The sequence below is a fragment of the Balaenoptera physalus genome, assembly GCF_965194825.1.
Source record: "Balaenoptera physalus genome assembly, chromosome: 11".
Classification (NCBI taxonomy): domain Eukaryota; kingdom Metazoa; phylum Chordata; class Mammalia; order Artiodactyla; family Balaenopteridae; genus Balaenoptera; species Balaenoptera physalus.
Window position 1 is genome coordinate 31,852,953 of NC_138896.1, and position 22,726 is coordinate 31,875,678.

Here is a 22,726-nt window from a genome sequence, read left to right on the forward strand (position 1 = left end):
CAATACAGGGCAGTCATGTGCTAAAATTCTGGGGATGCCCCTCACATCATAATCTGGGTGAATGATGCCCCTTTTAGTTGTTCAGAGCACAAACTATATATGGGGCTCTGCTAAGTGTGGTGACGATATAAGCAGAAAGGGTAGGGGGATCCAGATATATATATATATATATATTTATTTTTTAATATTTTATTTTTATTCATTTATTTATTTATTTTGGCTGCGCAGGATCTTATTTTGGCACGCGGGACCTTTTAGTTGCAGCGTGCAGACTTCTTAGTTGCGGCATGCGGACTCCCAGTTGCGGCATGCATGCAGGATCTAGTTCCCCGACCAGGGATCGAACCCAGGCCCCCTGCATTGGGAGCGCAGAGTCTTACCCACCGGACCACCAGGGAAGTCCCCAGATATAGTTTTTTGACGTAAGAGAAGCCATTTAAGCCTAAACCGTTTTGTGATCTAAGCCTGGCCACAATGCTTGCCCTTGAACAGGTCTCAATAATAATGATCGTAAGGGAACAGAAGAACGAAATGACTTAGGCAAGAGAAGTAAGAATGGCAAAGATAATAAATCAGTTGTAAAGACTCCCAATTCTGGTTCAGTGGTAAAGATTAGCCTGAAGTGCTCAACCACCAGCTTGACTGGAACCTAAGAGATGGTGATGTTGACCTTTTCTGGCCCTTGTGACTTCAGTCAACTGAAGCTTGGCCTCTGTTGACTTTTGCCCCAATTCCATGCTGAATTCTCCTCTGCTCAAGCCCCGTCATGAATATGTATGTACCCTTAGTTTAGAACGTCCCCAATTTGGCTGTTGGGGAGACACTGCTTTGGGAAAGATCTCCAGTGTTCTCCTTACTTGCTGCAAGTAATAAATCCTTCCTTCTCCTGCTCTTCGGCTTAGTTGTGTCTTTTGGCTTGACACCCACCAAGAGGGGAACCCAATTTTTAGGTAACAGCAATGAGTTTACCATCTGTGGGAAGCACAGTACTTCACCCTCATAACCTCAGTCGTCCATACAGCAGCCCTCTGAGACAGGCACTGTCACCCCCATTTTTTTTTGGCCGAGCCACACGGCTTGCGGGACATCTCAGTTCACCGACCAGGGCTTGAACCTGGGCCATGGTAGTGAAAGCCCAGAATCCTAACCTCTAGGCCACCAGGGAATTCCCTGTCACCCCCAACTGACAGATGAGAAAAAGGAAACTCTGTTAGAGAAATAAAATAATTTGCCCAAGGCCATCCAGCCAGAAGTTGGCAGCATCTTCCGCTAGGGCAAGGGACAAGGATGGGGTGGGGTCAGCATCTTGCTGGGCACCCCAGAACCAACTGGGCACTGCTGGGTTCTCTCAAAACTCAAAGGACCTGCTAGTTTTCCGGCCTCTCCCAAAGGATCCCTGACCCACCCAGGGACCTTTGCTCCTTCGCTGCTCTGAGGAGAAAAGGTGGTGGTAGAAAACAAGGGTGGAGGAATCAGTCTTAAGACCCTCATTAACAGAGTGTGACCTCCTCTCTCAGACAAGACTGCAGAGGGGAGAGGATGGGAGAAGAGAGTGGCAGGGCTGGAAATGATTCCTCAGGAGGTGGTGGGGGAGGCAATGGAGTGACAGCGATGGGCAGTTGTCACAGAGGAGGCAGGGGGCAGGGCTGGTGCAGGGAATCAGTCACCAGATCCAGGAAGACTGGAAGCCCCCCACCCCCCAAGCATAAGAGGAATGGGCGTGTTTAGTGCAAATAGAAGGAAGTCTTTGAGTCCTTACTGCAGGAGGAAATAAAGCTAGCCACCCTGGGAAGCTGAAAGTACACAGACCCAGGAAGGATTCCAATTCTTTTGGGGTTTAGATTCATTCGACCCTAATCTAAGGGAATTTGGAGGCGGTCTGTATGCAAGAGGCTGAAAAGCTCACAGGCACAGTTCCCCAGAGGGGTAAGCCACGGAGCGATCTGGAAGGACAGGAGAAGTGCAGTTGGGGGGCACTGCTGGTGGTCTCAGTCTTCCCACTGCAGCAGGAGGCTGGGGGCTGGGGGCTGGAAGCAGGGGGCGTCTGAGGCAGAGACTCCAAGGTCAAGGACTGGTGAACCAAGGATTCCTCCACCCTTCCGGTGAGGACAATAGCCTGGCAGTCAGCAGTTTCTTAACAGTAAGAATGATTTGAATCTGAACACCTTTAAGGCAGGAATGAACTCGCCTGCGGCCACTGTCCCCCACCCCTCCCAGTCACGCATCCAAGAGGGTCAGTTCCTTTCTATGACTGGCTGACTCCTGCCAGTGCAGGATTTTTGACTTTTGAGAGACCAGCAGTGTCACCTTTGGAGACTCCAGTTTGAGGAAGGAGATGGGAGGGGCGGTTCTGGGTCCTGCGGCTCAGCCCTCCCCTCGGATGCTGCTCTGGGTACCGCGCTGTGTACAGTTCACAGACAGGGACTCATGCCTTTAGCATCCCAGCCGCTGCCCATAAATGACAACAGCGCCCTCTAGCTTCTGTGACAACCACACATTTCCAAATGCTCCCTGGACAGGGGGTGGTATCACCCCAACTGAGAGCTCCTGGGTCCCCCCCTTCTTTGGTACTGAGGAAATGACTTACACCCCTGCCAGTCTTTTCCTGGCATAGAAACACAGAGACACAGAAGCCTGTGGCATGTGTTGTTCATTATAATAATGCCCTTGAGTGAGGGGGAGAAGGGAGGAGCCACGAAACAGGCGAGCGCGAGCAGGGCAGGAAACGTGGACAGCCTCCCCAGCCGGGGACACCGCAGAAGTGTCACTTAATCTTTAGTGAAATGTACTCAGAGAGCGAGGGAGACTGTGGGGTAAATCCAGCCACCAGAAGCCTGGCTGGGGTAAAAGAAAAACACTTTGCGCTGGGAGGGTGGGTCTGGAGGTCCTGCTGCTGGAATAAGCATCTCGGCCCTTCCATCAGCAGAGACCGCAGAGTTGAGCGCCACAAGGTGCACCCCGCCCCCCAGGCCAGAACCCGGCGGGGGGTGGGGCGGGGCGGGGCGGGGGGCGGTGCTGACGGCGGTAGGAAGCCAGGCTCCCGCAGTGACTAACCCCACATGGTTATCTGCAGCCACTGTGGGGCAAGAAGAACATCAGAGGATGGGAGAGGTGGTGGTGGGGCATGATGTCTGGGGAAAGGGAAGGGCCAGTGGAGCCACGGCGGGGGGTGGGGGTGGGGGCCCGTGCCTGAGGATCCTTTCCATGTACCTGGTTCAGGTTCAAGCAAATCTGGCCAGTATTGTTAGGGTCCATGGTTAGAAAGTACGCTGTTTCGAGGAGGAGGCAAGGGAGAAGGGTTGGGAGCTGAGTCAGTGGTCTGCAAGACCCCTTCCCGACTAGGGAGGATGTCAGAAAGGGTGTAAGGAGCTGTTCCTTCCCTCTTCCCAGCCAAACCCGCAGCCCAGCAGGGAATTAATGGTAAGGACTCCTACAGCCTTGCTCTGAACCAGGGCCTGTTCTGAGTACTATCCAAATACTATCTCATTTAATCTCTGCCTCCATTCTATGCAGGCTGTACTGTTATCTATATTTATAGGTAAGGCAACAGAGGCACAGAGAGATAAAGTGAGTTGCTCCAGGCAACAGAGCCAGCAAGTGGTGGAGCTGGGATTTGAACCCAGATCATCTGTGCCCGGTGGAGGGGAGTGGTTCTGGAGCAGTGCTCTTTGTGTGGGTATGTGGGAGAAGGCCGGCAGTCCCCTGGCCCAGGGTGGGGAGTGGGCAGGTGCCTGACTCACTGAACATGGCCTTCAGCCTCAGGAAACAGCTGATGAAGCTGTCAAAATCCATGATCATTTCGTCATTTGCATACCTGGCCACCAACACCTGTGTCACCTTGTTATTCAGTTTGATGCCTGGGAGAGAGAGGAGTGTGGAGGGGGAGAGTCCAGCCCTCTGGCTGCTGCTGCCTCCCCCCTCCCTGCCCCAAAGCCCTCTCCTGCCCCTGGCCACCTGCTTTCTCAATTGCCAAGCGCATCTCATAGGAGTTCAAGGTGCCTGAGTGGTCCTGGTCACACTCTCGGAAGATGTCCTGAAGGGACAAGACACATGTGGTAGGGCCGTGTGCATGGCACGGTGGCTGAAGTGATGAAATGCTTCACGACTGCTACCCAAGACCCCAGGGGCCCCCTACGCTGGCCCACCCCCTGAGCTCCAGTATTCCTATCACCTGGTGACTGTGGGGTTAGTTCCTGGCACCCTGCCCAGGGCTCTCTGCCTGTATCCTTTACGATGGCTGATACCTGGACTGTGCTGGTTATTGAATATTTTGACTAGTTAATACGCCAACACATCAACGGCTCCATCCTGGTGTGTGTGTGTGTGTGTGTGTGTGTGTGTCTGTGTGTGTGTGTGTGTGTCTGTGTGTGTGTGTGTGTGTGTGTGTGTGTGTGTGTGTGTGTCTAGTCAGGGGCTCCTGTTCCAGCTCCGTCCTTACTAGTCCTCATCCCTCTGGAGGACCTCTCTTTCTTACTTCCATAAACTGCCCCCTCAGTGCCCTTTACCGTCCATTTCTTGATTTTTCTCCACAGGATCTGGAACTCCTGAAGCCCCAGTTTGCCAGAGCCATCTTTCTGGGAGGTAGTCAAGGATATAAGAGGAGTGGGTGGGGAGGGCACCCTGGGGGCTGGGAATCAGAGGGACTCACCGAGGTAGGGCACAAGACGGAAGGGGCCTGTATGGTAACCATGGTAACAGCCGGAAGAACTGGCATCTTTTGTTACCCCAGCGCCTAATCCCCATCCGGAAGGAGGGCATGGCTGGTCAGAGAGGTGGCCACCTTGGGGCCAGGCTCAGGGGTAGGGGGCTGGGGCAGGAGAGCACTGGACAGGACTGCCCACTGGACAGGAAGATACATCCAAGAGGTTGACCATACAGCGGCACACGTCCAGGCTGAAACCCTTGGTTTTGAGGTTTTTGACTGTGAGGGAGGGAAGGGGCAGGAAGAAGGGGAGGGATGAGCAGGGTGTGGTCGGGGTTGGGGGGAGGGGTGGGGGTGATTAAGGTTGGTGGGAAGGGTTGTGAGTTGGGGATGCAAGACTCACCTTTGGAGACCACCTTGTTGAGCAGCTTCTGTAGCTCATACATGCCTACCTCCTTGTCCTAGGAAGGGGGACCATAAACCCTCTCTCTGGCCCCTTCAGCCCCAAACCACCTCCTTTCAATCTCCCAGCCCTCTGCCTCTCACCTCTCCACCGGCCACTATGTGAAACAAACGTATGAAGTCCTGGTCTATGTCATTCTCAGAGATGTTCTCCTGGAGGGAAAGGAGTGGGAGAGGGACACAGTCCAGAAAGTTCTTCCACACCCCTACATGCTGCCCCCAAATCCCACCCCACACAGCCTCCCCTCACCTCTTGGAGAAGCTCAGCGAAGTTGGCTTCATCCAGTTCCCTGGGCAGAGGTGGATGAAGGCTCGGAGTGAGCAGGGGTCAGGGAGACAGGGATTCCAGTGGGATGGTCAGGGAGGTCATGTCATGTGTCTGCAGCAATACGGAATGGGCTCCGTGGGATCTGTCTTCTGATTCTGGCTCTGCTACTACCTGGGACTTCCCTGCCTCATGCCTAAGTTTCCCTGACTGTAAAATAGGGACGGGGGCGGGGGGAACCAGCTGACTGCACCCTGAGCTTGAATCTTACAGCTCTGGGGCAGGTGGCCTTGGAGCAGTGAGGTGGGGCCCCTCACCAGGACTCGCTGTGCTTCTCCGTGAAGACCCGGAGCAGGAAGTCCGCATCCTTGTGCGGCTCTAATGTGGAGGGAATGATGATGTATTCCCCCGGAGGCAGCCGGAGGTGGCTGCTCACCTCCCGCGAGTGGGTGAAGATCTCTGAGAAGCCCAGGTCCTGATACTTCACGAAGAAGTCCTTTTTCAAGTGGACGTCCTGGAGGTTCTGAAACTGTACGTGCCCTGGAGGTGGGTACAGGGCCCACAGGGGAGGGCAGGGAGGGAGGGACCCCCACGGTGATGCCCGGCTGGGCAGGGCTAGGGAGGGCCTGGACCCTGTCCATCTGGCAGGTAACCCCAGTGTGGTCGTTTCCTTCCCTGACTCTCACTCAGGGCCCAAGGGGGCCGGAACCCTGACCCGGTGGGCCCCAGAACCCTTCGCCGAATTCCACCCCTTGCCCATCCACATGCCAGGAGCAGGGTGGATGTCTGCCCAGGATCAAGCCCCACGTCTTCTGTACCTCCTTTGGGACCTGGGAAGGGAAAAGAGAGGAGGGTCAGATCCCCAGGATGGTGAAGGGGCTCAGGCCTGTGGAAGCCAGGTGTGTGTGTGTTGGGGGGTGCTAAGGGCACTGGGACGCTGGTGGTGGGGAGGGGCGTGGGCTCTAAGAGCTAAAAGTCCCAGCATTAATAACATTTCCGCTTTGAATCTAGAAAAATGGTACAGATGAACCAGGTTGCAAGGCAGAAATAGAGACACAGACGTAGAGAACAAATGTATGGACACCAAGGGGGGAAAGGGGGTGGGATGAATTGGGAGATTGGGATTGACATATATACACTAATATGTATAAAACAGATAACTAATGAGAACGTACTGTATAGCACAGGGAACTCCACTTTGCTGTACAGTAGAAACTAACACAACATTGTAAAACAACTACACCCCAATAAAAAAAAAATAACCCTTCTGCTTTGGATGGCAAAGTACGGTTTACACAAAGTTTTGCCAAGGGGAGGTTTTTACCACTGCAGGTTAAGGATGGGAAACAGAATCCCCCAGAGGTGAGATAACTTGCCCAATCTCACACTGCTGAACAGTTGAAGAGCTGGGATAAAAAACTAAGAGAGCATTTTCCATGGAGCGCTCATGTCTTGCAGGAAGTTAATAGGGGATTGTTGAAACCGAGGAATGAGCACATAGAAGTTTGTAAAAAAGGTGAGATAAACCAAGATAAATAGGTTGCTCTCCTCCAGGGATGACCAGAACCTTTAATATACTGATGGTCCCATGGAGCTCTGGGTTGGGGTAGAGAATACAGCCTTTCCTGGCAGGGCTGTGTCTAACCTTGGAAATGGCTTCAGGTGTGTCTGTTAACCTGGGGGACTGACAGCCTAGGAGGAGGGCAAGGCTCGTGTCTGCTTTTGTTCACAATTGAACCTCTGGAGACTGACTGGGGCCTGGCTTGCAGTAGGTGCTCCATGAATATCACTGACTACGTGAATGAATGGACAAACGGGCATTTCTAGGATTTTGCAAAGCACTGTTTGGGAAATGCTTGTCAGGGGTTTCTCTCAGCCGGAGTCCATGCTCTTGGTGGGGCAGCTGTGGGGAGGCTTGGGGGCCGTGGAGAAATCTCCGAGTGTGTGGGAACTGGTGTGAGTTTGGACAAGTGACCTCACCTCTCTGGCTCCCAATCGCCTTCCTCTTCATTAAAGGCGTTACTATTCAAAATGCCTTTGGAACAATGCCTGGCACAAAGGAAGTGCTCCCTAAGTGTTTTAGATTTTAAAAATCTGAAAAGAAAACTGCCAGCCCTGCCTCAAAAGCGCAAAGCACCACTCCAGAAAGAGACAGGGCCGAGATGGGCGGTGAGGATTAAATTGGGAGATTGGGATTGACATATACACACTACTATGTATAAAATAGATAACTAGGACTTCCCTGGTGGCACAGTGGTTAAGAATCTGCCTGCCAATGCAGGGGACACGGGTTCGAGCCCTGGTCCGGGAAGATCCCACACGCCGTGGAGCAACTAAGCCCGTGTGCCACAACTATTGAGCCCGCGTGCCACAACTACTGAAGCCTGCGCGCCTAGAGCCCGTGCTCCACAACAAGAGAAGCCACCGCAATGAGAAGCCTGTGCACCGCAACAAGGAGTAGCCCCTGCTCACTGCAACTAGAGAAAGCCAGTGTGCAGCAACAGAGACCCAATGCAGCCAAAAATAAATAAATAAATAAACAAATCTAAAAAAAAAAATTTAAAAAATAGATAACTAATAAGGACCTACTGTATAGCACAGGGAAAACTACTCAATACTCTGTAATGACCTATACGGGAAAAGAATCTTAAAAAAAAAAAGCGGATATATGTATAAGTACCACTGATAAACCTTGTAAATCAACTATATTCCAATTTAAAAAAAAAGGAAAAAAGAAAGAGCCAGGGGTGTGGAGGCGGTTGGAGGGTGTCCTGGTCCCGGGGCAGGTGGTGGGGTGGGGTGGGCAGTGGTCCCAGGGGTGAGGCCATGGGGAGAGCAAGAGTGGCTGGGGGACCAGCTGGGCACGCACAGAGTAGATGACAAAGCCGATGGTCTGCAGCTGGGCTCCCTGGGGCCGTGCCCGCCTCCAGTTCTTCTGCATCAGGGCCACTAGGCAGGTGCAGACGGCTTCGTCGTCCTCTGGGGCATCATCTTCCTCGGGGAGAGAGATCTTAAACTGTGGGTTGGTCCAGAATGTGTCTGTGGAGGAAGCAGGTCAGGTTGGCCCTGCCCTTCCCAGGGTGGATGGGCTTCCCAGCCAAGTGCCCGCCTCCTCAACGGGGCCCAGGAGTGCGGTGAGTCAGTGGCCCATCCCTTGCTCCCTGCTCCCCTGGGTCCCCTCGCCCACCAGTGTAGCTCCGGCAGCCCCCTGCAGTGCTGCCCCTCCTCCAGCTGCCCTCGTAGAAGGTGGTGTGCCAACACCTCTTGTAGTCCCCACAAAGCGTGTCGGGTATCAGGTTGCAGATTTCCAGGAGGGTGAAGTTGTCCAGGAAATCTTGGTAGGACATCCTGTGGTGGAGGGGTGGCCAGAGCCCATCAGCAGCACACCCACACCTGTAGGCGCCCCGCCAGAGCCTCCCCATCCAAGGCACAGGCGGGACAGTGGCAGGAGAGATGAAGGGACTGGGTGTGGGGACAGAAGGTGGTCCTTCTCAAGCGGCGCTGACCAGAACTCCCCGTCCTCCTTCCTGTGCAGCAGCTGCCTCTGGACGTCTGGGGCCACCTCTTCCCACTCCTTGGCACTGGAGCAGAGACAGGCAGTAGAGGGGCAGGGGGTCGGGAGGCACCTCGGTCCTCCCCCAGGGATGCCCTTATCCCTGAACGTCTGCCTACTGGGGGTCCTGGTTAGATGGAGAATCTAGAGGGGAAGGGCTCACACTGGGCGCAGGTGACCGGAGGCCAGTCGGTCCCTCTGTGGCATGGCCTTGCTCGTGGGCCTGCTCTGTGCTCTGCCCCTCCCCCCAGAGTGCTGGTCGGGGCACCTACTTGTCACTCCAGGCTCCATTCCACTCAATCCGGCCCCAGGGATTCCGGACCCGAATCAGTGTTTCCATCCTGCCGCGGTACAGGACCTGGGTGGGTTGTGGGCAAAGGTTAGGAGTGTAGGGTCACAGAAGTTCTCCTTCTCCTGCCCCTCTGGGTGGGGTGTAGTGGTCAGACTCACATCCTGAAGGCCGGTCACCGAGTAAGCATGTCCTCTCACCAGCATCCTCTGCGTCAACGACTCCAAGTCACTTTGGCTGTTGATCTACACAGAACAGAGAGGAAGGAAAGGAACTCAAAGGTCTGGTCAGAGGGATGGGGGCACCTGAAGAGAGGTGACAACTCTCTGGGTTCATTTTTTTTTTTAATTAAACTTTGTATTTTCAAATGATTGTAGACTCACACGCAGGTTTCTTTGTTTTTTGGGGTTTTTTTGTTTTTTCAGTTGTGGCATGGGGGATCTTTTAGTTGCAGCAGGCAGGACCTAGTTCCCTGACCAGGGGTTGAGCCCGGGCCCCTGCATTGGGAGCCTGGAGTCTCACCCACTGGACCACCAGGGAACTCCCTCACATGCAGTTTTAAGAAATAATAGAGAGAGATCCGTGCACCCCATATCCAGTATCCCCCAGTGGTAACATCTTGCAAAACTATAGCACAATATCATGTTTTTTTCTTTTTTTGGCCGTGCCACGCAGCATGCAGGATCTTAGATTCCCAACGAGGGATCGAACCCTTGCCCCCTGCAGTGGAAGCGCAGAGTCCTAACCACTGGACTGCCAGGGAATTCCCTATAGCACAATATCAAAACCAGGATGAAGATGTTGACACAATTTGTCAGTCTTATACAGATGTCTCCACGTTTACTAGTACTCATTTGTGTATGTTTTACGCATTGTTATCATAAGTGTAGTTTTCTGTATCCACCACCATCGTCACAATATAGAACATTTCCATCACCAGTACCATCCCTCGTGTTGCCCTTTTACAACCAACATCCACCTCTTATGGCCCTCTTCCCTAACCTCTGACAACTCCTAATCTGTTCTCCATTTAAAAAAATTTTGTCATTTCAAGACTGTCATATAAACGGAATCATACAGTATGGAATCTTTTGGGATTGGCTTTTTCCATTCAGCATAATTTCCTTGAGATTCATCCAAGTTGTTTTGTGTGTCAATAGTTCATCTCTTCTTATTGCTGAGTAGTATCCCCTGGTATGTATGCACCTGTTAAACTAGTCACCCTTTGAAAGACATCTAAGTTGTTTCCAAGTTCTGGTTATTATGAATAGAGCTGCTTTGAACACTCGGGTACAGGCTTTTGTGTGGACATAAGTCTTCATTTCTCTGGGATAAATGCCCAAAAATACAATTGCTGGGTCTTACAGTAGCACTCTGGGTTCATTTATTTATTTGAACAAATATGTGTTGGGTATCTATTGCATGCCAAGTACCATCTTAAGTCCCAGGACCCAGCAGTGAATGAGACAAATAAAGTCACTGTCTTCATGGAATATGAAAACTGTCTGGAGAAGATTGGTTGTGAATATACACGTCGATAAGTAAGACAGTTTCTGATCATGATAAATGTTGGGGAGAAAATCAAAACAAAGTAGAGAGGAAATGGGAGGCAGGAGCGGCTAATTTAGATTGGGAAGCAGGGAAGGCTAGCCTGAGGAAGGGCCATTTGAACTAAAAAATGAATGAGAAGGAGCTAGTTATGCAGGTATTTGGAGAGAGAACTTTCTAGGTGAAAGCAACAGCAGGTGCAAAGGCCCTGAAGCAGGACCAAGCATGGCTTACTTCGATGGAGCACCCCATGAGGGAGGATCGCTCTATGGCCTTTCTAAGCATCCTCAGCAGGTTCGGAGGGGGCTTCTGGAGTTGGAGGCTCTGGGTCACGCCCCCCGTGAAGTCCTCAAAGCCCTCCACCGTGTTGCCCCCAGACAGGGCTTCATAGGATCCGTTCAGCCTGTGGGCACAGAGAGGGCACCGTCTGGGCTCTGGGATGCAGTTGTGAGCTTGGACCTCAGAGGGTGCGGTGACGGAAGGGAGGGATGCCCTGCCGTCCCCCTGCCTCTTCCCCTGATTCCAGTTGCTCCCCTACCCCCCGTCACTGCCAACTGTCAGGGCAAGCTTGGAGGCCAGGCGAATCGCCAGGCTGGGGCACTCACTTGGCGTACGCCTTCTCCAGCAGGGCACTCCAGAACTCGGTGCACTCGGCTGAGTGCACGAACACCAGCTTGCCATTCTTTGTGGGCAGCCGGTCATCCACCACCACGTCCACCCACTGCCCAAACTGCCAAATCTGCGGGCGGCAAGATGGGTCTCAGCGGGCCTGGGGCATCTGTATGCCCCAGGCCCCCTTCCGAGCTCATATACACATACATGCGCGCATGCGCGCGCGCGCGCGCACATTTCCCCCCCCCCCCCCCCCGTCTTGCATGAAGACTCTGTTACACGAGCGCCTCCTGGTGTCAGGTTCAGTGACACACCAGTAACAGAGGGCCCCCCCCAACCCCGCCACCCCTCCGCCGCCGCCGCCGCCGCCAAAGAAAGGCAGTGAAAGGCCTGAACCTCCCCCCAGCCTCACCTCCAGATTCTGCCATGGCCTCCAGAGGGACCCACCCACCTTTTGACCTTGGCTGGACTTTAGGACTTCTGAGGTCTTAAAAACTCTTGTGACTTTCAGAAATATTTTTATGACATGAGGAATTTGTCCACATGTTGAATAATTTGAAGAGCAGATTACAAAAATTACATGACAGAAACTCCCAATGTCATATGCACACACGCACATACACACACGTATACGTGCATATACATATGTGAGTGTATCTACCGAGAGAAAGAGAGACAGAGAGAGAGAGAAGCAGGAGGAAGAGGAGGAGGAGAATGAATCACAAACTGATAACAACTATCTCCTTTGGGGGCTTTAAAAAATTAGCTTACACAATTTCTTTAGTGAGCGGACATTTCTCTGATAATTAGACAAAAATCCACCCTAATAAATGTCGTTTTTTTCAAAAAGGAAAGAAAAAAGGTAAACTTCAAAGCATGTACTAATTCTTTCTCTCTCTCTCTCTCTCTCACACACACACACACACACACACCCCTCATACACAAATCAACTCTGGCTTTCAAATCGCCCTTCACCTGAAAATGGAAGATGCCAGCATAGTTTTTCTTGAAGCTCTGCCCCCTGGGCACCACGCGGTACAGCAGTTTGGGGTACGCAGTAAGGGAGCCGATGGCAGCCAGCAGCCAGCAGTCCCCTGGGAAGACAGAAGGGCTCCCAGCTTGAGCACTCCCACGTGTGTGGGTCCCGGAGTCCAAGCCCCAGAGGAGCAGGAGCTGCCCTGTGGCCCCCTCCCCGACAGAGATGCCCTCCCACTGATGAGTCTTCAGGGAGGAAGCAAGCAGGGAGAAGCTGCAGAAGGGCCAGCTCTGGGGGTGAGTTCTCCACCTTTTCTATTAGGCAAGAGACTCACAAATCAGAGCCGGATGTTTTTGTTCTGGGATTTGGGGAGAAGGTGTTTTTGGCCTTGGTCTTACTCCTCCCTCTGGGACCTGCCATCTTTGGGGGACAGCCAGTCGTCTCCTGTCCCTTGAACAAGGCCAGTCCTCTTCCCCATGGCCCCCCGCCTCTACCCCATGATTACAGTGGTGTGGTGATCAAGAGGGCTCTCCTTGTTGTCAGCCCTGTAATACTAGAGACCCAAGGGGCTCAGTCTGTACCCTCGCTGGGACACAGGGGCAGGATTCTTGGGCTGAGGTTATCTGTAGCCATCTCTCCTGGGGAATCTCAGACCACGGGTGGGGCTTGGGGCAGGGTGGTGCCCTGTGGGGGGACGTGGGCCAGGCTGAGGCTGAGGGCACTGGCAAAGCTTCTGTGATTACCAAGGCCTTCTGGCTGCCTGAGGAACCCTTGGATGGGGGCAGAAGAGGGGAGAGGAATGTTAAGGATACTCTAGTCACCATCGTGGAAAGGGCACTTAGGGAGAAGCAATTTTTCCTCCGGTAACCCTGGGCCCTCCAGCCCAGTAAGCCCCAGCGGCAGCTGTGGGACCTGCTGTCTCCTTGGCCTCTGCCCTACCCACACCCTGCCCTCTTCTCTGCCACAAATGGGACAGAATTCAGCCCTAGAGGAAGCCCACCCTGGCCTTCTTCCTTAAGATGCAATGAGGGGTTTGGAGAAAACCGGGGGATAGGACCAGGCTTAGGGAGGAAGCTCTCTCTGGGGGCTGTCCGTGGGAGCTGCAGGAGAGTGGCCGCTCCTTTACCTGATACCCCAGACTGAGGAAGTCGTGTCACTTGCAGTGGTTAGCGGAAGCCTAATTGCCCTCTCCTTGAGCTTAGGCCGGATTGCAAGCTTGCTTTTAACAGCAGAACATGGGGGAGGTTACCGCCTGCTTCTCCTGAGACCAGGTGGTGAAGGCATTTGGGCTTCCTCCTTGTTCTCTCTCTTGGGCCGCTCACTCAGGGGGAGGCCAGCTACCATGTGTGGACACTTAAGCGTCCTACGGAGAAGCTTATGCGGCCAGGACCTGGGGCCTCCTGCCACGTGAGTGCACCATCTTGGAAGGGGATCCTCTAGGTCCTGTGGAACCTCATGAGAAACCCTGAGCCAGACCAACCCGGCTATGCTACTTCCTAATTCCTGCCCCGGAGAAACTGTGAGATGATAGACGTTTTTTGTTGCTTTCAGTCACTGACTCTTGGAGCAACTGATAACTAATATAGCACCCTGCTTACTCCCAGACCCAGGTGGCAGCAGGTAGGGGTGGAATCCGGATTAGGGGAGAAGCAGGGACACAGAAGAGCTGTCTGAACCCAGGACTCCCAGTCCCCCAGCCTCAGGAGACACCCCGGCACTCTTCCCCAATTCACCCCCTGCCCCCAGCTTTCCTGCCCCCCACTCACCGAGCACTCCCTGGCAGATGTCCGTCGGGCTAACCCCATTCACAATGAATTGAGGATTGCTTGTGATTTGCTGCAAAGAAGGAATAAAGGTTTCAGAGAGCCCAGGACACCCCCCTCCCAAGCTCCCTCCCACTTCCCTGGGGAATACTGCTGTCTCTTAGAGTTCTAGGGGAAACATGGATGGGGGGCGGCAGCGGGAACTTGGCCTAATTGTAGGCTGTGATGGCAAAGGTCAGTGAGTGACCTTCCCAGGGGTTTTCTGAGAGGTTTTACTTAAGCATGTCCCGAACCGGACCCTGCCTTGATGGAAATGGAGTCTAGTACAGAGCCAAGATAGGGCGGTGGGGGATTGGAGATTATCCAAGTGACTGGGACGTCACGACTACCCCCACCCCCCATGAGTCCATGCCTCCCTTCCCAGTGCCCACACTGGGCCGCTGCCAGCTGATGTTCTGCACGTGTTTGGAGTTGGGACCCAGTTCCTTGAAGCCCAGTGAACTGGGTTCAGCGGGGAAAAAGGGGTCCTTGAACAGCTCCCCCTTCCGCAGGCAGAGTGCTCGCAGCTCCTCAAAGCTCTGGTTGTTGTAGTTCTGGGCGTTGTGGTGCTGGCCCATGCCCTTGGCCTTGAGTCGGTTCTGGCTTATGTGAGCCGCCATCCCCTTGTTGGTGAAAACGGGCTCCGCTTAATAATAAAAAGACAAATAACCCAATCAAAAAATGGACAAAGGATCTGAATAGGTGTTTTTCTGAAGAAGATACACAAATGACCAATAATCACATGAAAAACTGCTCAACATCCTTCGTCAACAGACAAATGCGAATCAAGGTCACAATGAGATACTACTTCACATCCACTAGGATGGCTCTAATCCAAAAGACTGGTAATAACAAGTGTTGGTGAGGGTGTGGAGAAATTGGAGCCCTCGGACACTGCTGGTGGGGATGTAAAAGGGTGCAGCCACTTTGGAAAACAGTCTGGCAGTCCGTCAGTTAAACACAGAATTACCATATGATTCAGCAATTTCACCTCTAGGTATATATATTCAAGAGAAATGAAAATATATGTCCATACAAAAACTTCTGCACAAATGTTTATAGCAGCAGCAACACTCACAATAGCCAAAAAGTGGGGAAAAACCCAAATGTCCATCAGCTGATGAATGGACAAACAAAATGAAGAATACACGTACAGTGGAATATTACTCAACAATAAAAAGAAATGAAGTACTGAGACATGTTACGACATGGACGAACCTTGAAAACATTATGCTAAGTGAAGACAGCAGTCACAAAGGATCACGTATTGTATGGTTTCAATTATGTAAAATGCCCCAAACAGGCCAATCTATATAGAGACAGGAAGTATAATCATGGTTGCCTAGTGCTTAGAGGGTTGGGGGATTGGAAGTTGATGGCTAAAGGGTATGGGGTTTCTTTTGCGGGAGAATGAAAAGCTTCTAAAATTGATTGTGGTGATGATTGCACAACTCCGTGAATGTACTGAAAACCACTGATTGTACACTTTAAATGGGTGAATTGTATGGTATGTGAGTCATAGCTCAATAAAGCTGTTTAAAAAAAATGACCTCCAGACCATGCAAACAGACACTGCCTTTTGGGGAGAGTGGAAATAATGGAGTGCAGCGGGCAGGAGGGCAGAGGGGAAGGGGCTGCTCGTGGGGGAGTGTCCAGTTAGGGAATGGCCCAGTGGGTGGGGTGGCTGGGTCTCTGAGAGGCAAAGTCAGGCCGGCTGACAGGTCCTGAGCCAGCTGGTGGCTGGGGACCCAGGATCCCTCCTCCCCCAGAGGGATTGCAACCTCTTACACCCTTCCTGAGTATGCCCGCCCACACCCGTCCGCCCTCCGTGGGACTGACTCCCCCCTGCCACCAGCAGGGGACCCAGGAGGAGAGCGTGGAGGAGGAGCGAGAGGAGCCGAGGTCCACTCTGAATCTCCAGTCCTACCCCACCCAGGCACCCGGGGCCTGCGCCCCACCCCCCATCTCCCCACATTCTCAGCTGCCTCTGGAATAAGGAAGCGCTTGGGGGAAGGGAGGAAGGATGTGGTCTACGTTAAACAGAGCCCAGTTGGGGCCGGGGTGTGGGAGGAATCCAGAGTGAGGAAAAGAAGGGGGCAGCTGCAGAGGGGGGAAGGGGGGTCCTGGGCTGTCCAGAGGTGAGACCGGATTGGGCCCAGAGAGGGCTGCCTTCCTCAGAGCGGGGAGCAGGGGGTCTCAGCTACGCTTCCTCCCTCCAGCTGACAGGCAAGAAGAGTTAGAACAGCAGAGCTGACGGTCCTGAGCGCCTGCCCTGTGCAGGGCCCCGAGAGAGGGCCACGCGGTGCCCAGGGTACTGGAACAGGAAGCCGGAGCTCGTAGGTCGGTAGTGGGTTGAAGGTCACAGAGTGAGGACTGGGGTGGACTAAGCCTGACCGCAAACCCCAGACTGGGCTTGTGACCTTCACCCTACGCTGCCCTGGAAGGAGGTGGCTCTCCCCCGTGGGAAGGCCTGGGGACCCAGAGCCATCTCCCCATCCTAGTCAACTAAGGAGGTCACGGGCCATTTGTGGCTGAACTTATCTGATACCCCCTTACTCTTCCCATTACCCAAGCAAGCAAACCCATTCTCCCGTCCCTCACCAGAGTCTCCTGGGACTTCCCTGGGTCCAGGAATGACTCCCGTTCCCTTCACTTATTAGCCTGACAAACCCACACAGGTTGCCACCCACCAGCCCAGTGCCTTGGAGCACAGGCTGCCTTTGTTCTTCAGCTGCATCGACTGTTCCTGCCTCGGTGCCTCTGCTTGGAATCATTCCGCATCCCACACACACATCTGTCCACTGGGGAAGTCCTGGCTCAATGCCACCTGCTTGGTGAAGCCTCCCCTGACGCCTGTGCAGAGTCGGGGCTGCCCTGGTGTCCAGCACTCTCCTTTATTATGACACCCATCCCTGCCTGGTCTGTCTGCCCCCGCCCCCACCAGGTGATGCGCTCTCAAGGGTAGAGGTGGGCTCCCCTGTCCACTGCTGGGTTCCCTCAGTCTTACACTGCACCTGACCCAGCAGGGGCTCAGAAATGTTTTCAGGGGATGAATGAGTGACTGTCTGCAGACAGTAGTAATTTTTCATCTATGTTTGCAAATCTATGTTTTCTCTCTCCTGCTGCGCTCCCCAACTCCCTGTTCCACTCTAGGTCCACATGTATTCTGTTTATTGGTTGCCTCCCTCATAGAATGAATGCTCACGCAGGCAGGGATTTTGATCTGTTTTGTTTGCTGCTGTATTCCTGCTGCTGTATTGTGTACATAGTAGGTGATCAATAAATATTTTGAAGGATGTTCTTGGCAGCTTCTGTAGGGAGAAGGTCGGTGTATCTCAGTTTCTCCCACAGGAAGAGGGCCCAATAAGAATCTGTGAAGGGAATGGGTGGGCATGTGGTTCATCCCTGGGACCCCCCATCCATTAGGGAGAGCCCCCTAGCAGGTGCCCAGTAAATGGTGGGACCTGCAGACTCCAGTCCAGCACCGTCCACAGGCCATGCCTGGGCTGGGGACCAGAAAGGGCTCAGCTCAGCCCAGGAAAGCCAGAGTGTTGGTGCAGGGAATGACAAAGGTCTTGGCTACAGCAGAGAGATCTCTCTGGGGTCCCTTGGGGTCCCTGAGGCCTGGAGAAAATTTCATTGGCTGTAAGGATTAGGGTGAGTTTGCTGAAGAAAGACTTGGAATCCTGTCCTTTGCTTCTTCCATAAAGCCTGTGGCTTGTGATGAGAAGATAGTAGGAATCCTCCCTCAGTTATGAAAGTAACTAGCACTTACACAGCATTTATAAAAGTAATAATAGTTAACAGAGTTTGAGGACTTAGCGCATGCCTGCATGGCTCTAAACACTTTATGTGCATTAACTCATTGAATCCTCACAACAGCCCTGTTAGTTAGGTTTATTATTATCGTCTCCCTGCTTCAGAGGGAGAAACCGAGGCACACAGGCTGAACTTCCTCAAGGCTGCACACCTGGCTGGCAGCAGAGTCAGGGTCACACCTAGGCAGGCTGGTCCATGCTCTCACCCACTACCCTTACTGCCTTTCAGGGAGGGAGCCTCGGTGGAGGGGCAGAGGCTGTGCTGGAGAGAAGGACAAATGGTCAGCAGGTCTGGGGCCATCCCTTCTTCCATCTTACTACAGCCTCTAGGTGGCCTTTCTTAAGCTCCTTCCCTGGGCTGGGAGGAGAGGTTGAGGATGATGTTGGAAAAGGGGTCGGGAGGTAGCTTATTTCTCTTTAGTAGAGCTAGTGCCCTGGGCTGCACCAAGCCAGAGTGGGTAGCTGTGTGACCTTGGGCAAGTTGCTTTACATCTCTGAGCCTCGGTTTCCTCATTTGCATGAAGAGGTTGCTATACCCTATCTTGAAGTATGTATCAGGATTAAATAATGCAACATACATGAAAAAGACAGGTGTTCCATAGGCGCTCAGACAATGTTAGTTGTCTTCTCCCCACTGATCTGGCTGGTCAACTAGTTAGTATTTATTGAGCTCCTAGCAGGATCACATAGCCCCCTGCATACCCTTCTGTCACAGGACTTAATGATCATAAGGACAGGGTCCTGAGAGGAAGGACAAAGAACATCCCTAAGAGAGAAGAGAATCCAGAACTTGTTTCGTTTCACTGCTGGGTCCTCACCCCATGTTGCCAGCCGACCTGGGTGGGTGAACCCAGGGTCCGCCCAGAGAAGGTAAGTCAGCGGTTCTCACCGAGGGGTGGGGGGTGATCACATCCCCAGGGAACACTTGGTGATGTCTAGAGACATTTTTCATTGTCCTAACAGGGGACTGGGGTGTGGGAGCTACTGGCATCCAGTGGGTAGAGGCCGGGGTGCTGCTAAACATCCCACAGTGCACAGGACAGACCTTACAACAAAGAATTATCCTGCCCCCCAATGTCAAGAGTGTGGAGGGTGAGAAACCTGGGCTAAGTGAATGGCCCAAGACCCCGCATGGTGAAGGAACCCTCCGTGCCCTTCCACCATGGGGCTGCCCTCTGCCCGGCTGCCCCCAGGAGTGAACATGCCGAGCTCTCCAGGGGGTCTGGAAGGACCACAGAAGGTGCTGGTGTCTAAGAAAATTGGAGAACATCTGAGGGCAGACCAAGGCGATGAGGGTTAAATGTCACCTCCCTCATCTCCCGGGAGCCCTCCGTCCCCGGACCATCAGCCAGCCGAGGAGTCACTGTCCTGACTCCAAACCTACCTAAGGTCCTGCATACTCCGTCGGCCGGGCCTGCGCTCCTGACTCAGTGGCTGGCAGGGAGGACTCACACACACACACACACACACACACACACACACACACACACACACACACACACACACACACACACACATTCACCACAGTTATCTCCCAGAATGTCTCAGGGCCAGGGCCATGGGCAAGCTGAGACAGACAGACAGACAAGGCTGGCTGTGGGAAGGACAGGCAGATTGCCAGAGCAATATGTGAAAACAAGGCGTGAATGTATAGGACGATTTTTGGACAAGACAGGGCGTGTCTTGTCTTCCCCCATCAGACTGGGGACCTGTAGATTTAGGGACAGCTTAATTTCCAGAGCAGAGAGCAAACGAAGATGTTGTCTAGACTGGGCTTGGGGTCTCCCCTTCGGCCTGCACTTCCCAAGAAGCCTGGAGGCTGGGTCTAGGGTGCCCCTTATTTCTCTAACAGCCACAGCCATGGCCACGGGGGCTTCCCTCACACAAGCCTGTTTCCCAGGTGGCTGTGACAGCGCGGTGGCTGGTCCCTCTCCTCTCCCCGACTCCAAACTCTCAGTGGTGACAACGAGGTTGGGCTCCTGCAGGTCTGACCATCCGTGGCCCGTTCTTTCCCAAACCAGCTGAGGAAGAGGCCTAGCTCCTGTGCCTCAGGAGCCCCCAGGCTGATGGAGGAGTCACCCTCAAGGGGACACAGCCCCTTCCCTGGGGGGAGGCCCTAGTCTGCCAGGGACAGGAGTGGGACAAACCCCATCAACGCCTACCTGGGGAGTGCGGCCTGCTGGTGGCTCGCATGGTGCTTGACAGTTGAAGGTTCTGGGGGGAGGGGCCGGAGGACTCCCACCCCCACCCAGAACTCTCCAACTGCAGTGGGATTCCTAGGTCAGTGGCACGTTTTTTTTTTTTATTATTATTTTTGGCTGCGTTGGGTCTTCGTTTCTGTGCGTGGGCTTTCTCTAGTTGTGGCGAGCAGGGGCTACTCTTCGCTGCGGTGCACGGGCTTCTCGCTGCAGTGGCTTCTCTTGTTGCGGAGCACGGGCTCTAGGCGCACGGGCTTCAGTAGTTGTGGCACGTGGGCTCTAGGGCGCAGGCTCAGTAGTTGTGGTGCACGGGCTTAGTTGCTCCGCGGCGTGTGGGATCTTCCCGGACCAGGGCTCGAACCCGTGTCCCCTGCATTGGCAGGCGGATTCTTAACCACTGAGCCACAAGGGACGTCCAGTGGCACATTTTTAACAGCTGCCTCCTTCCCACTTGTCCCCCCACAAGCTGCTGCTGTCGCTAACCTGGCCCCTTCCATCTGCCTGGTCCCCACCCACCAGTCCAAGGGCCATCTCCCTGTGGGGACAGGAGACCCAGCACCCGCACTCTGGAGGTCACCACGAGGCTGGCTGTCCTCACTGTATCATCCCGTCAGGATAAGTCTGAGACCCTCTTCTTCCGCCCAAGGCTGCCAGGAAGGGGCTGTCCCTGACACTCCAACCAGACCTCTTTATCTTGAAAGCTTCCTCGTTTCCAGAAGCCACTGACATGGCGTTCTCCCTGTGCATCTCTGTGTCTTCACATGGCCTTCTCTGTGTCTCTCTCCTATTCTTATAAAGACACCAGTTGTATTGGATTAGGGACCCACCCTTTTCCAGCATGACCCTGTCTTTTTAAAAAAATTTAATTTTATTTATTTTTTATACAGCTGGTTCTTATTAGTTATTCTTTTTATACATGTTAGTGTTTATACGTCAATCCCAATCTCCCAATTCATCACAACGCCCCCCCACCCCCCCAAGGCTTTCCCCCCTTGGTGTCCATACGTTTGTTCTCTACATTTGTGTCTCAATTTCTGCCCTGCAAACTGGTTCATCTGTACCATTTTTCTAGGTTCCACATATATGCGTTAATATACGATATTTGTTTTTCTCTTTCTGACTTACAGCACTCTGTATGACAGTCTCTAGATCCATCCATGTCTCTACATATGACCCAATTTTGTTCCTTTTTATGGCTAATATTCCACTCTATATATGTACATCTTCTTTATCCATTTGTCTGTCGATGGGCGTTTAGGTTGCTTCCATGACCTGGCTATTGTAAATAGTGCTGCAATGAACATTGGGGTGCATGTGTCTTTTTGAATTATGGTTTTCTCTGGGTATATGCCCAGTAGTGGGATCAGCATGACCCTATCTTATCTAATTACTTCTGCAATGACCCTATTTCCAAACAAAGTCACATGCTGAGGTATTGGGGATTAGGACTTCAACAAATCTTTTTGGGGGATGCAATTCAACCCATAACATTCTTCTTGGCATGGTTAGGCCACTGGCATGCCTCAGAGCGGGTGATGGGGGTGTTTCTGGCTTAACTCCATGACCCCGGGGGAAGGTGTCTGGTACCACGCCAGTCATTTTGGCCTAATTGTGGGTCCTTGAGTCATCACTCTCCATGTCAGTTTTCTCAGCTGAACACTAAAATGTTTGAATGAGGCAAGATGTCCTGCCTTTAAGCTCCCATAACATCCTAAGATTTTTTCACCCTGTCCTAGCTCCACTGTGTACAGGTTGTGTTAGCTGGGGCAAGTGACATCTCGGCCACGGGCCTCACGCTTCTCATCTATAAATTTGGAATAGGGCAGCTCTGAGGACTCAATTACAGGCCCATCTCATTTTATTGTGCTTCGAAGATATTGCATTTTTTACAAATTGAAGGTTTGTGGCAACTCTGTGTCAGTCAAGCAAGTCTACCGGGGCCATATTTCCAACAGCATTTGCTCACCTTGTGTCTTTGGGTCACATTTTAGTATTTAGAACTTACCACCAGCAAAAAGATTACAACTTGCTGAAGGCTCACATGATGGCTAGCATATTTTGCAATAAAGTATTTTTAAATTAAGGTATGTACATTTTTTTTCTTAATTTTATTTATTTATTGATTAATTGATGGCTGTGTTGGGTCTTCGTTTCTGTGCGAGGGCTTTCTCCAGTTGCGGCAAGTGGGGGCCACTCTTCATCGCGGTGCGCAGGCCTCTTCGCTATTGCGGCCTCTCCAGACGCGCAGGCTCAGCTATTGTGGCTCACGGGCCTAGTCGCTCCGCAGCATGTGGGATCTCCCCAGACCAGGGCTTGAACCCGTGTCCCCTGCATTGGCAGGCAGATTCTCAACCACTGCGCCACCAGGGAAGCCCTGTACACTTTTTTAGACATAATGCTATTGCACATTAATAGACTACAGTGTAAATGTAACTTTTATGTGCGCTGGGAACCCCCAAAATTCGTCTGACTTGCTTTATTGCGATATTTGCTTTACTGTGGTGGCCTGGAACGGAAACCCCAGTATCTCTGCGGTCTGCCTGTAGTTCACACATAGAAAG

At 52.8% G+C, this 22,726-nt stretch overlaps 1 protein-coding gene across 1 annotated transcript; it reads right to left on the bottom strand.

Moving 5' to 3' along the window:
• Positions 1-2,633: 2,633 nt before the first annotated feature.
• CAPN11 (calpain 11) lies at positions 2,634-20,160 on the bottom strand (the record flags this gene model as incomplete). Its single annotated transcript, XM_082413774.1, has 21 exons — positions 2,634-3,076; positions 3,211-3,269; positions 3,741-3,857; positions 3,955-4,033; positions 4,506-4,574; positions 4,857-4,921; positions 5,046-5,103; positions 5,189-5,257; positions 5,355-5,394; positions 5,687-5,909; positions 8,235-8,408; positions 8,557-8,717; positions 8,876-8,950; positions 9,195-9,280; positions 9,373-9,456; positions 10,994-11,162; positions 11,365-11,498; positions 12,347-12,465; positions 14,114-14,183; positions 14,542-14,795; positions 20,130-20,160. 21 exons carry the CDS (start codon positions 20,158-20,160, stop codon positions 3,050-3,052), a joined length of 2,163 nt encoding a protein of 720 aa, XP_082269900.1. The 3' UTR covers positions 2,634-3,049.
• Positions 20,161-22,726: the final 2,566 nt, after the last annotated feature.